This window comes from Neophocaena asiaeorientalis, unplaced genomic scaffold, assembly GCF_003031525.2.
Source record: "Neophocaena asiaeorientalis asiaeorientalis breed wild unplaced genomic scaffold, Neophocaena_asiaeorientalis_V1.1 scaffold7, whole genome shotgun sequence".
NCBI classification, from domain to species: Eukaryota; Metazoa; Chordata; class Mammalia; order Artiodactyla; family Phocoenidae; genus Neophocaena; species Neophocaena asiaeorientalis.
Window position 1 is genome coordinate 7,837,546 of NW_020185337.1, and position 13,273 is coordinate 7,850,818.

At 56.2% G+C, this 13,273-nt stretch overlaps 1 protein-coding gene across 1 annotated transcript in view; it reads left to right on the forward strand.

The window, feature by feature from the left end:
• The window catches only part of PPP2R2C (protein phosphatase 2 regulatory subunit Bgamma), a 134,440-nt gene extending 126,271 nt beyond the window's left edge, over positions 1-8,169 (forward strand). The window contains exon 9 of the mRNA XM_024736146.1: positions 7,878-8,169. Within this exon, the coding sequence (XP_024591914.1) occupies positions 7,878-8,169 (292 nt within the window). The remainder of the gene's footprint in view (positions 1-7,877) is intronic.
• The last annotated feature ends 5,104 nt before the right edge of the window (positions 8,170-13,273 follow it).

A 13,273-nucleotide genomic window follows, 5' to 3' on the forward strand; every position in this document is an offset into this window, starting at 1 on the left:
ATTCCGGGTCCCTCACCGTGCAGCCCCTTCCCCACGTTGTCAGGACTGAGGGCTGTTCAGGTGCCAGAGCCCCGAGGCGGGGAGGGCTTTAGCCACTGGTCTACACCCACCTCCACCCTCCTCCGGCCATCGTGGTTGTAGCTTCAGGCCCATTGGGCTCCGGGGAGCATGGCAGAGCTGCTGCACCTTTTGTGGCTGGGGGCTTCCACAGGTGCAGCCGCCTCTCACAGCCCCACCCACCTGGGAAATGGCTCTGAACCTGACCTGAGTTCCTGCTTCCCCATCACCTGGCTCAGCCCAGGGCGAGTGTGGACAGGGAAGGCCCAGGGCAGGGACCCAGGTGACCAGAACTTGCAGGGCTGAAAAGCACTCTGGCCAGGATATCGGCCTGTTGCCCGTCACACTTCACAAGCGGAGCGGGTTTGGCGAGGGAGAAGGCACGGAGTGAGAGCCGGCAGCCTTCAACTCAGGTGCCATCCCGGGGCGCGTCCATCCACGTGGACCCCGTCAGTCCTGCGTGTCCAGCCAGGAGCAGGCTGGGCTGTCCCCGAGTTCTGAGTGTGTCTGGCACTGCCGTGGTCATGTGAGAGCTTCTGTGCTACCACCCTGTGTGGCTGTGAGCACAGACCCACCGGGACCGCCAGGGAAGATGGGTGGGGACGCAAGGGGGGTCGAGCTGCTGTGTCCAGGAGTGGAGGATCCCCTAGAGCTTCTGCCAGCATCTTGGGGCTCAGGAGTCTCCAAGTGGACAGTGCTCTCAGAGGGACCAGTATGGTGGGCACAGGGGGTCCGCTGAAGGACACTTAGAAAACCAGGTGGAGGCCCTGGCCTGAGACTGGGCTGATGCAGCGGGGTCAGAGGGGACCCGCGGCACTCCCTCCAGGGGCCTGCCCACAGGCTGACACACTGGGGGTTCCCCAGGGATTACCGGCAGTAGGTCTGGGGCTGGGGAGTCTATTAGAATCTCAGAAGACAGCAAAAAGGGGATTCCAGTACTACTGCGTGTGTGTCTGTCTGTCTGCCTGTCTGTCTTTCTGTCTTTATGTGTTGGGCTCCCAGTGGTTGTGACCACTGCCCGCCTTTCCTTCACATCACCACCAGGGGGCGTCCATGAACGGGCATGCTGGGCTTCCAGAGACTGGAGCCGCCTTCTCTTCCTGGCTTTTGGGTGCCCAGCCTGGAGCTGCTGTCCTGCCTCTCACTGCCATACACTTTACATGCCAGCCACCCCAGCCCTGGTAGTCCCTGCACCTTCCTCCACAACCCGCTCTACTCCCACCCCGTGGAACCCTGACCACACTGCACCTGGCTCACTCCTGCTGTCACCTCACTTTACTGACTCAACTCAAGGCCACCTCCTCCAGGAAGCCCTCAGGGTCCTCTGCATCTTGACACCCCCAGCCTCCTGGGTTTTCCTTCTGTGTCTTTGCATTTATTACATGTTTTCATCTTGCCTCTGTTTGCCTTCCCCACTGGTTGAGGTGTCGCTGGGAGTGGGACTGTAGCTCAGCCCATCCTGAGCCCCTCACTTGGGGCCTCAGGAGTGTCCAGTCAGTGGTTGTTGACCTTCTGGAAGGCATAGGGGTATGCCACCTCCTTCCACTTCAACACAAGCATCCCATGAGCCCAGCAAGCCCCATAGAGGAGGATCCCAAGGTAAATAAAGCCTGGTCCCAGCCTTCCAGGAGCTCAGAGGCAAAGGGGAGAAGCAAGTGCTGCCCTCCAGGGCCCCCACCCTTGAAAACCAAAGCAAACCTGAATCCCTCAGCTCAGCGTTTTCTGTCCTTCTCATGTTAACGGGAAGCTTCCAGCATGCCAGTTGTATAGGTAGCAGCACAGAGCGGGTGGACATCTGATAACCCTCACAGCGCCCGTTACCCAACTCTAGCAAGACTTAGATGGGCAGCCTGGGGGCGAGGAAGGGGCAGAGGTTTGGGGGTCAGACACCCTCGATTTCCAGACCGTGCTCCACCACTCTCCAACTGCATGCTTGAATAAGCCACCTGACTTCTCTGAGTCTGGTCACCTGGAAAGTAGTTCTAATAAATCTGGACTTTCAAGGGCTGCTTTGAGGATAAGACGCTGTATGTGAAACTCCTGGCAAGGCCATGGCTCCATATTGGCAGCAGATGGTCCGATGATTTGCACACACCGGTCTGTTGTTTGTCTTGTCTGAAAGAACCCTGCGGAGCCACCAAGACCCACCTCAAATGCCACCTCTTCTAGGAAGTTCCCCTTGATCTGTTCTGCCTGGGAAGAAGGTATCTGTGTCAACCAAGTATCTTCCAGTTGCAGGAATCAGATAAGCCTAAGCTTGTTCTGAGAAGTTCCAGCAAGGCTACCCCAGGGCTCATGCTGTACCTTTGGGGCCATCTCCTCTCTGTCCACTCCCATCTCTGAGCCTCCCTGCTTCTTCTTAAACACTAGCCTCATCCTCTCCTACTACAGATGGCTCCCCCTTGCTATTCGGGATGGTGACCCCAAATACTCCCCCTTCCATTGTCCTCCCAGCCCACAATCACCCTTCTAGGTATATGGAAAATTCTCATGGAAGGATCTGATTGGCTTTGTTTGGGTCACATGCTCACTTTTGAGCCAATCAGCATGGACATGATTTATTGCATGCCACAGTTGGCCAGCAGGGGGCAGTAGAGCACCATGATTGTCACACTCTCCAGAACCACAGGGATGGGGCAGGAGCCTTTCCCCAGTGGAAAGAAGAGAGCCTGGGGACAAGGGCAGCCAGGACCTGTTAAAAGAACCTTCTAGAATGTTAGAGAACACCTAAGAATGGGAGCAATGGGCCATTCTGTCCCAGTGTGGTTTGCAGGGTGCTGAGACCTGGTGTTCCCAGGTGAGAGAGACCCCTCCCTGCAGGTGTGGTGGGGCTCCCTCCCCTCCCCCAGAGGTGTCAGCTGGATCCCGCAGCCAAATGGAAGGAGGATTAGCAGCTGTGTGGGTTACAAATAACTTGAATGATCTCACTCTCCCTTCCCCTGATGGCTCAGAAGAAGGATGGGTGTTGTGTGAAAGCACCCACCGGGTTCTGTGAACTGTTCCCTAGAGAAATGGGTGGCGGGAGGGCTGCCTTCTCTCTTCTCTCGCCCCTGCCAGCAGGGAGGGAGGGGGCGAGGCCCCCCTGGTCGGGCCCCTTGGCACGCAGATTCCTACTCTCTCCTTCTGCTTCCCTAGTCTTGGGCTCCCAGTCAGACAGGTGGGTGGGGCTTCAGGCCCCACGGATGGTTAGAATTCAGAAATACCTGTTGGCATTTAATACATAACAGGAGGTGGGATTTACTGAGTTCAGCACTGTTCTGTTTTACCTTGTTATCCAGTCCATTCTCACCAGGGGCTGGGGTCCCTCACCCCATTTTATAGATGGGAAAACTGCACGGGGAGCTAGGAAGCATGTCAGGGGCAGAGCTGGGATCTGGACCCAGGTGGCTGACCCGACCCAAGCACTGTCCACACTGCATGTGCTTGTGGAGTGTGCCTTTGCCTTTAAGTTTTAGGCCCAAGTAAAGCAGGTGGAGAGAGAAAGGCTTCCTTCCCTGTCTTCCCCAGGTCACCCGGCATCAGGGCCTCCTGCCCGGCTCCTGACCCCAGTCTGAGCTGGTGAGCTCCACCCTTTCTGCTCCACAGCAGCTGCTCTGGGCCCAGGGAAGAGAGGCCTTGGCCCTTGGGACTCTCTGACTCCCCCATCCAACGTGCTGCCCCTACTCCCAGGCTGCGGGGCTGGTATGGGTTTTAAGAGCTTCTAGGTGGGTCTGTGCCCCTGCAGGCCACCCTCCTCCTTTGCAGGCTCTGGGAGGACCACCTCATAGGGTGGGGGTGAGGGACACCGCAAGGAGAGGGGAGATGAGGGAGGGGTGGAAGAAGGAGAGAATCCACCTTCTCTTGCTGCTGGCTTAGCAGTGTCATCCCAGTGTCACCCAGTGTCCCAGGGCCAGGCAGAGCGGGCGATCAGGAAGGACCAAAAGCAGGAGTCCCCTCATCATGAAGCCCGGCCCTCCTGCCTCCATCGGCACTGACCTCCTATGCCTGGGCCCCAGTGCCGGGGGCCCACCCCGCGACCCGGCCTGATGCAGAGCCTGACACCAGCGCACGCCAGCTGTGGGAGGGACAGGGGGCGTCTGGCGGGGTCCCAGGCAGGCCCCCCTCTTGTCTGTGGAACCAGACAGGCCTGGTGGGCTTGCTGCCCCGAGTCGGGAGGTCAGAGTTCATCCCCACTGGTCACCCCCGACCCCCGAGGCCTGAGGAGTCCCTCCGCAGGGCGTGCGCACGCATACACACGCACAGACGCACGCTGGCAGCTAGCGCAGGGCACCCTCCCGCTCCCTGCCTCGGGTCCTCCTCGCTCACCTTGCAGAAGGGGCTCCGGGCCTCTGTCCGGCCCCGCAGGCCTGTGCCCGCAGCCCCACTGCCTCTCCTGAACACGAAGACTCGGGCGCGGCTTCCCCGCACCCGCAGCGGCCCCTGGTCGCTGCCCCCTGCTCGCCTGCCCTCCTCTCGCCCCTCCAGCCCTGCTGCGTCTGAGAGGCAGGAAGAAGGGCAGTGGAGAGCGCGGATCTGGGGAGCGTTTCCCCGGCATCACCTCCCGGGCTGTGTGGGAAGGCCAAGGTCAATATGACGGGCCTTGTCCCTGCAGCACCCCCTGCTCCCCCCCGCCCATCCCCTGGCCTTGGGACACTTGGGCGCTGGCTGGCAGGATGGCCCCTCTGACCCCACCCCCAGCCCCTCGGAGGCCCAACCTCACCCTGCCCTTCTCCCTGTCTTCTGGCCCAAACAAGGCCGACCCTTGGCTGGCTGAGCCGCTGCACTCCGGTGATGACCCGGGCAAGGGTCACACTCCTGGACCCCGAGGAGAAGCCGCTGGCACACACAGCAGCCCCAGGGCAGCCCCGAGAGACCTGGGTTTGCGCTCCAGTGACGCATGGGCGGTGGCACTGTCGTGAAGTCTCACGGGCCATAACTTAGGCGACATCAGAGCCAACCCAGCCTTCCCTGGTGTGAGCTGACCTCTGAGGAGAGAAGGGGGGCTTCTTTGGGAAGGAGGGAGCAGAGGGCACTGTCCCCCACCCCCCTATCCCACGCCAGCAGCGCTGGGGGGCGCCTCACGCCCACCCAGCACCTCCGCAGCATGTCATTTCCTCTGCAGCACTCGGATCTGTTCACAGCAGTTAAGGTTTCAGAACAGAAGAGACTATAGCCAGAAAGCGCGCTAGAGTTCTCCACCACCCGCCCTTCACGTCCGGGGATTACACAAACCTCTTAAAAGGCAGAACCCTTTGACTGCCACGTGCCACCCCTCCCCAGATAGCGTCCAAGAAGCCCCCTCCACTCACCCCTGGCCTGTCCCCTGTCCCTGTGCAGGGGGTGGTCACGCAGCTTGTTTCGTGCCTTCCTAAGTCTTCCGAGGGTGGCTGTGACTGTGTGTGACCCTGCCCCGGCATTCAGTGATCCATTCACTCGTTCATTCATTCATTCGTCAGATACTTAGTGAGCCCCTACTGGGGGCAGGTACCTTCTGAACCTGCAGGTCTGGCAGTGAATGAGAGAAGCTTCTGGCCCTTCAGTGCATTTGGTTTACAAAGCATTTACTGAGTTTCCGTCGTCCCCGGGGCATGAGGGCTGGGCGGCTCTGCTTGGTCTGTTCCTGTCCGCTGCTGCCAGGGGTTGTCTTTCTTTCAAGGACCACTTCCCACATAGGTGGCCAAGCCAGGCCCTGGGGACTCAGACAAGACACACCTGCGCCGGGAGCCCCCCCACCCCCACCGCCCCGCCTCTGCCGGAGAGGTAGAGGCACAGGCGGGCGCTGCTGGCCCACGGGCGATTAGCACTGCGAGGTGAGCCGGGAGGGCTCCCCACTTGCCCCTCCAGCTCCCATCTCCACCCTCCTCCACAGAGACTATACCTGGAGGCCGACCCCATGGGCTGTATCCACAGGCCTCCGTGCCCACTGGCTTCTGGCCGGGTTTAACCACTGAGGACCCTAGAAGGAGACTGAGGGTGGAGAGAGAGGCCAGAGCGTTTATTCCCCCTTGTTTCCTGTCATCTTGGCTGACTGTGTCCCTTTGGGCACAGCTCCCTGCAGAGGACAGCCCCCTTCACACAGACCTCTCTGGCTCTGTCTCTTTCTCTCTCTCTCTCTCCTGTGACTCCTCCCTCCCCTTCCCTCTCAGGCCTCGGGGTAGTTTCAAAATCTCCAAATGTACCAGTCCCAGGGCACAGCACTTTCCGTGTTCCCTTAGAACCTTCCAGAACATTTGCGAACAGTCTTTCTATGGAACGCCTCTCCTACCACCCAGTTGGCACGTGTCCTCTGCCCCCTGCTGGGGCCCGGGTGGGCCTCACCCCCTTCCGCCTGGACGCCCCTGGAACATCTGCGGAAGTGCCACTTTATAGAAGGGGTTTTCCATCCTCATTGCCCCCAAATACCTACCCATCCATCTCTGAACACAAGGTCAGGGAGAGCGGTTTGGGTGTCGAGGGGAGGTGGCACCAAGCGCTAACGTGCAGGTTGTGGCTCTGGTGGGAGGCTGGCCTCACGGGCACACGGCCATCTCCAGGAACCGCACAGCCCGGGCAGGCAGCTGCTTGTGGGCCGGAACCTAAACGGGGTTCCTGGCCCAGACTTGCCAGGCCCCAAGCCAAGTGAAAGGTCCTTTCTGTGAAGGATCAGAGGCCGGAGGGGCAGACTTATCAGTTAGGAAGGAAACAAAGTGCTGTATCAATCACATTGGGAGACGGATGCCACTCTACCCTCTTCCCTCTGCTGGGGAGACCCCTCTCATTGAGCAGTTTCAGGAACCAGGCAGCAGAGGGGCCTCCCCAACCCACACCCAGGCCATCAGCATCTAGAAAGGACCGACATTAAGACATGGTCCACAGGCGAGGTGACGGGTGACTTGTGATGACAACTTGTCCATTCTCATGTGGACCCCGGGGAGGTGGGCTACAGGGGAGGTGAAGATGCTACAGGCTGGGGCCTCAGGTACCACACTCTCCTGGTGTCAGCCCAGGTTCTCCCACAAGAAGGAAATATGTTACCAGGACATATGTCACTTTCAGCCTGTGGCTCAGCGTCATTCGGGGAGCCTGAACATCTGACCCTACACAGCCCAGTGCACGGGATTACTCCCGTGACTTGGGTGATACTGAAGACATGGCTTATGTGCATAACCCTTGTAAACCAAGGGGTCCTCGTGGCTCATCTTGGAGCAATGACACCGTCAGGAAGCACAGTTCATCTCCTAAAGGGAGGAGGGATTCCAGTCTGTCCGCATCTCTCCTGAAGAACATTGAAGGGGACCACTTCCTTACCCTCAGTATCATTTTCTGGAATTCACTCCCACCTCCCCAGTTACTTTGTATGCCCTGCCCCCAGCTGCTCCAAAACCCAACCCCTTTCTCCAGGCCCAGGCCCATGTAGGTGGTATTCTTTTCTCTCCCATCTCTTACTGTGTAGATTAACGTCCTTCCTCTGGTCCAACAGGAATCCCTTCTCCTTAGGAGAGGTAGGGAGAAGAGGTGGGGAGTGGATAGACAAATATAGAATGCTCGTTAGGAGAACACGGGAGGTCTGTGAACACCTGCACATTGATGGTGTGCAGACAGTGATCATTTAGTCACTCAACTATTCAGACAACAGGAGGGTCCTGGGTCCCCACCAGGAGGCCACATCTGGCTGATTCAGGGGCCTGCCTTTTGTCAGCGCAGAGTTGAGATGTGAGGGAGGACAAGAGACCCTAAGAGAAGGTGGGAAGAGGCAGGCGTGTCCCCCGTCTGCTTCCCGGGCGATGGCCCTGCAGCCCCGGGAGGAGGGGCGGGCTTCTCTCTTCTGTTGCCCTGCCTGACGCCGCTCCGTCTCCTGCCAGCGTCATCATGACCGGGGCCTACAACAACTTCTTTCGCATGTTTGACCGGAACACCAAGCGGGATGTGACCCTGGAGGCGTCGCGGGAGAGCAGCAAGCCCCGGGCGGTGCTCAAGCCGCGGCGCGTGTGCGTGGGCGGCAAGCGGAGGCGGGACGACATCAGCGTGGACAGCTTGGACTTCACCAAAAAGATCCTGCACACGGCCTGGCACCCGGCCGAGAACATCATCGCCATCGCGGCCACCAACAACCTGTACATCTTCCAGGACAAGGTGAACTCCGACATGCACTAGGCGCCACACGGCCACGCGCGGAGCGGCCACCAGGGGGCGCCGGGCCGTCCGTCCAGCATCCCGGGGCCGGACCGCCTTTGCTGGTGATTGTTTGAAAACAGGAAAAAGGATTCACAGTAAACCGACGTGATTGTCGGCCTTGAAGTTCAGTTCTTTCATCCCGTACTTTAACCGCGTGCAGTCGTTCCCACCTTATTAGGATTTTTACCTCTGCGCGTTAATTTTTCACTCCAGAGGTTTCTTTCTGGGGACGAGGGAGCCCCGGAGCCATTTCTCTCGCGCGCCTCACTGGCCCCAGATCAGGGCTCCGGGGACGGAGAACGAAGCTCAAACAAGCCAGCCAGGGATTCTTTTGATGATAAATGGAGCAATTGCCACTGTTTCAGAGCCGAGGGTCTCACTGTTTTGCTTTTTGGATCGTGAATTCATGCTGAGAATTTGCAAGCTCTTTTAGGTTATTTTAATGTCTTTGAATATCCCAGGTCTGTTACAGTTTCTTGAGAGGAAGGGGAATGGAATCCCATGTGTGTGCCTGTTTTCTTCACCATTTAAACAACCCTTCGCGAGCATCTGCCCCGTGCTGGGCGTGGTGCCAGCCCCCCAGGCCCATGCGTCTGTCCCTGCAGCCGCCCTGTGGCTCTCCTGTCATCCTGCAACCGTCACTGACACCTCGTGGGAACTCGTACTGGCTCCCTCCATGATCTTTCTGCATCTTCATCACGACCCTGTGAACTGGGTGCCTATTCATTTCCTCCATAAATGCCAACTGCGCACTGAGTGCCAGGCTCTGTGCCAGGTGCCAGGGATTAAAGGTGAATAACTTGTCATTCCCATTGTGCGTACAAGAAAACTGAGGCCCAAGGCCTGCACCAACCAAGGGGGGAGTCAGGAATCCCATCCAGGCGCTCCCACAAGGCCCTTTATAACCCACCACGTTGGTGGCTTATGTTAAAGCAGCATTCTAGCCTGGAAGCTTCTGGAAACATCTCTTCATCTTGTGAAGCAGGACAGAGCAGGTGGGACAATGACGAGGGTCCGGGGAGAATTGAGACACAGAATGCAGAAGACCCCCGGGGTGCCCCTCACCTGTTGGGTAACGAGGAACTCCGCCCTCTCTCCACCCCACATCTGTACCCCAGCTCCTTTTCCAGATGCACTGAACTGCCTCCAAAAGAAAATTGCATGTTATGACCATTTTAGGATAAATTTTCTTTTATGACCCTCAGTCCCGAAGGACACTTCCCCTCGGGCCACAGAGAATGCGGTATTTCCAGGACAGTTCCTCCCGCTGTCAGGACCAGATCGGCCCACCCACCCACCACGCCCACTTGTCTTTGCCCTTGGAACTGGCAGCAGAGCCACGTGGCTTGCATTTTGATTCAAAAAGCGGAGTTCAGAGGCCCAACCGAATCCGACATTTTTTTTTTTACAAGATGTAACCTAACCCAGGAAATAGGCCCAACCTGAGATTTTTCTCAACAGATAATGGTCTACTTTTGTGTGTGTCAAAGCACAGCACGCATGTGCACTCACTTCCAGCCATACGATAATTACACAAGGAAATGGGTCCATTGATTTTTTTTTTTAATCAACATGAATGAAGAATGTTTGTTTATATATCACTGTAAAATCCAGGTGACCTGGACAGTATTATATGTACATATCTATTCTAACTAAAGTTAACAATCACAGGGATGGATTCCTCTTTTTCCCTTTGTAAAGAGGTTCAAAATGTGGTAAATTGTATAGAAATCTTGTTGAAGCCAAAATCCAGCTCTGAGGGCCTTACACAATTACTGGGGTATTTGGTGTGATCCATTTCCCTTTGTGATTCAGATGCTGAGAGGAAATTTGCATTTGCAGATAGAGGTTACTGTCAGATCATAGATTTAACATGGACCATTTCTACAAAGTGCAAATCTGTATTCAAAAGGAGGTCTTAATACAGTTCCTGGTTCCTTACTCTGTTTTAAACTTTGGATACCAAACCAGAAAGGAAAAAAAAAAAAAAGGGAAAGAAAGAAAAAGATCTCAGAAGAAAAAGCATGCCTTTGGATCCCTGGAAGATAGTGATGTCCAAAGCAAATTATGAATAAAATGTGTGTTGAGAAAAGATGCTGAGGGGGAGGGGCAAAACTAGACATGGCAGAAGGGCCAGTAACATAGTCACAAACTTTGCTTCCTTACCGTTTAAATTTTCTGCTCTTCTTGAATGTACGGGCGTTCACATAGTCATTGTGAAGTTGTTGAGTTGTTTTTGTTTTTATTTCAATACTCTCTGAGGACTGATCGCTCGGTGGCATCGGATAAGTGGTGGTAGAGTAGACAGGCCTGACCATTTTGGACTCTGTAACTCATAGGTGCATTCTTGTTTTCTTTGGTGTCTCACAAACTATCCAACTGTTGAATAAAATTATAAATATGTTAATACCAGCTTTTTCCAATAAAATAACAAATGTTACATGGAAAATGAGGCTTGGAATGCTGTTTGTTTTTAATGGGCCATGGGTCCCGTCGGGAGGCACATATGGCGGATGGGGATACACATGGGAAGCCTGGCTCACTTCCAGGCTTTCCTGCCTCCAGATTCTACGGCAGCCTTTAACCTTTCCGAGCTCTGATTTCAACACTGAGGAAATGGAGCTGATGATAGTACTGACCTCGTGGTTTGGGGTCGTGAGGGGAGGGGTGAGATTAAATTGGATAAGGCCTGCAAAGTACAGTGCCTGGCACGCAAGCTCTCAATAAATGACAGCTGTCTTGTTTTGTTTTGTTTTGTTTTGAAGCAAGGAAGCATAGCCCACCATGATTTTCAAACATTCTCACACTCTCCCCTCACCTTTTTTGAGCCTCACATCCAACTTGAGAATATGGCACAGATGAGGAAACTGAGGTTCAGAGAGGTGAAGGAATTGGCTCAAAATCACACAGCTATCAGGTGCTGGAGCCACGTTTCTAGTTTGGTCCAGTTAACTCCTAATACGGTGCTCCCCCAGCAGCACCACCACACATGCTTCAGTGTCCTGGGGAACAGGATCTGGGAGGAACCAGACCACAGGGCATCTGGATTGGTTCTGGAAGCCAGAGAGTCCCAGCCCCACATGCTGCAATGGCTGAGATAAGCCAGAGACTGTGTGGGGAAGCGCTTCATGTACCCCGTGGCTTCCCTGCTCCCCTCCTGGGAGCCCAGGCCTTGCCTCCACTTTCAAGAGGGTGTTTTAACTTCGGGCCCAGCAGGAGGAAGGAAGTGGCTGTGCTGGTGGGTGTGCTGGCAGGACTTTGGCTAAGTTCTTCATCAACCACTCCACCCCAGGACACTGATAAAGGAGGGGAAACCACTTCCGGGCTGTGTGACCTTGGACAATGGGCTAACCTCTCTGAACCCCATGTGTAAATAGAGGGCGATGCCACTCCTTCTTGCTGGGATGACTAGTGAGGTAATAAAAAATACCTTGTTAAACCCATGGTAGTATCTCGTTTAGGCTTCATGTTTTGCCTTTTTGTGGGGGGAGGGGGGGAGTACTAGTGTTATACCCATTTTACACCTGGAGAAACTGAGGCTTAGGGAGAGTAAGATTTCACTTGTGCCGAAATTCATAGAACTTGTAAGTTGAGGAGTCTGAATTCAAACTCAGATGGTGGAAGCGCCGGCGCATGGCAGATGCCCAAAGGATGGTGACGATACCGTGGTCTCAGCCCTACCAAATCCAGCCCCACCCAGCACTGACTGAGCACCAGCTCTGGGACTCCACAGGTGTGATTAAGATGATGGACCTTGAGATGGGGAGCATATCCTGGATTATCCAGGGAGGAGCAGTCTGTCACATGAGTCCCAGAAGGTAGAGAACCTCTGTTGGCTGTACTCAGAGGGAGATGCAGCAGTGCAAAAAGGGTCAGAGACATGTGACATGAGGACTCCACCTGTCATCGCTGGCTCTGAAGATGGAGGAAGGGGCCGCAGGCCAAGGAGTGTGGGTGGCCTCTAGGAGCTGGAAAAAGCAAGGAAATGGATTCTCCCCTAGAGCCTCTGGAAGGAGCACAGCCCTGCCGACACATCGATTTTAGCCCAGTGAGACCAGGTGGGACTTCTGACCGCCGCCCACCCCCCGCTGCAGACTGTAGGAGAATAACTGTGTTGTTTTAAACCACTCCAGTTTGTGGTCCTTTGTCGCAGTGGCTCTGGGGAGTGGACACACTCAGGTCCCTTCATTCTGATCTCACAGCCAACACGTTCGGCAGATTCCTGCCCACTTTCACAGGTGAGGACCCCAGAGGTCCAAGTACTCGCCTCAGGTGGAGCAGCAAAGGCGGGACCGGCCTCCACGTGGCCTTTCTTGGGGGCAGCCAGGGTGGGGCCTTGCCGGGAGCTCTGAGCCGTGCTCAGGGGCTAGCAGCCAGATGGTAGCACAGAGGGGTGTGGGGCTGCTAGAGGGCCGGGGCCCTGCGCGGAGCGGCACACGTGGACGAGCCCCCGGGCTGAGCTGTGGGCAGGCCACAGGGCGAGCGCTCCAGGGGCCACGTGAAACAAGGCTCAAACTCTGCTCCCCTCACCAGACCTCTTCCCAACTGCAGACCACCCTCTGCTCAGGTGAAAGCAGAGCCATCACCCTGTTTCCCCCGAGCCCTGAGCCTCTGAGGCTCCTGACATCCACTGGAGTATGCCCTTGAGCCTTGGCCTGGAGTGCGGGCCCCTCGGTGACTTGCCCAGCTGCCCTGTCAGCATCCTTACCCTTCACGCTCCGTGTCGTTGTTGTATTAACAGCGGGCACTTCTGAGCCGTGCGCTGCACCAGGCACCGTGCTGAGAGCTTTTTGTGAGCTTTTCTCATTTCCTCGGCAAGTCGCCGTAAATGAGGATGCTGTGATTTCCTTATTTTACAAAGATGGAAACTGAGGCACAGAGAGAGAGGGGTACCTCACCCAAGGCCACAAACTGGGGATCCGCCCCCAGGCAGTGTGCCCCCAGACTGGGTCCTGGGGTCGCCGCCACCTGAGCCACCTCAGGTCCCCATGGGTGCCGTCCGAGGGGTGTTTTCGGGCCACTGCTGCTTTTCCTCTGCTGGGAACTAACTGGAACAGCAGGCTGGCTCAGGGCCTGCAGAAGT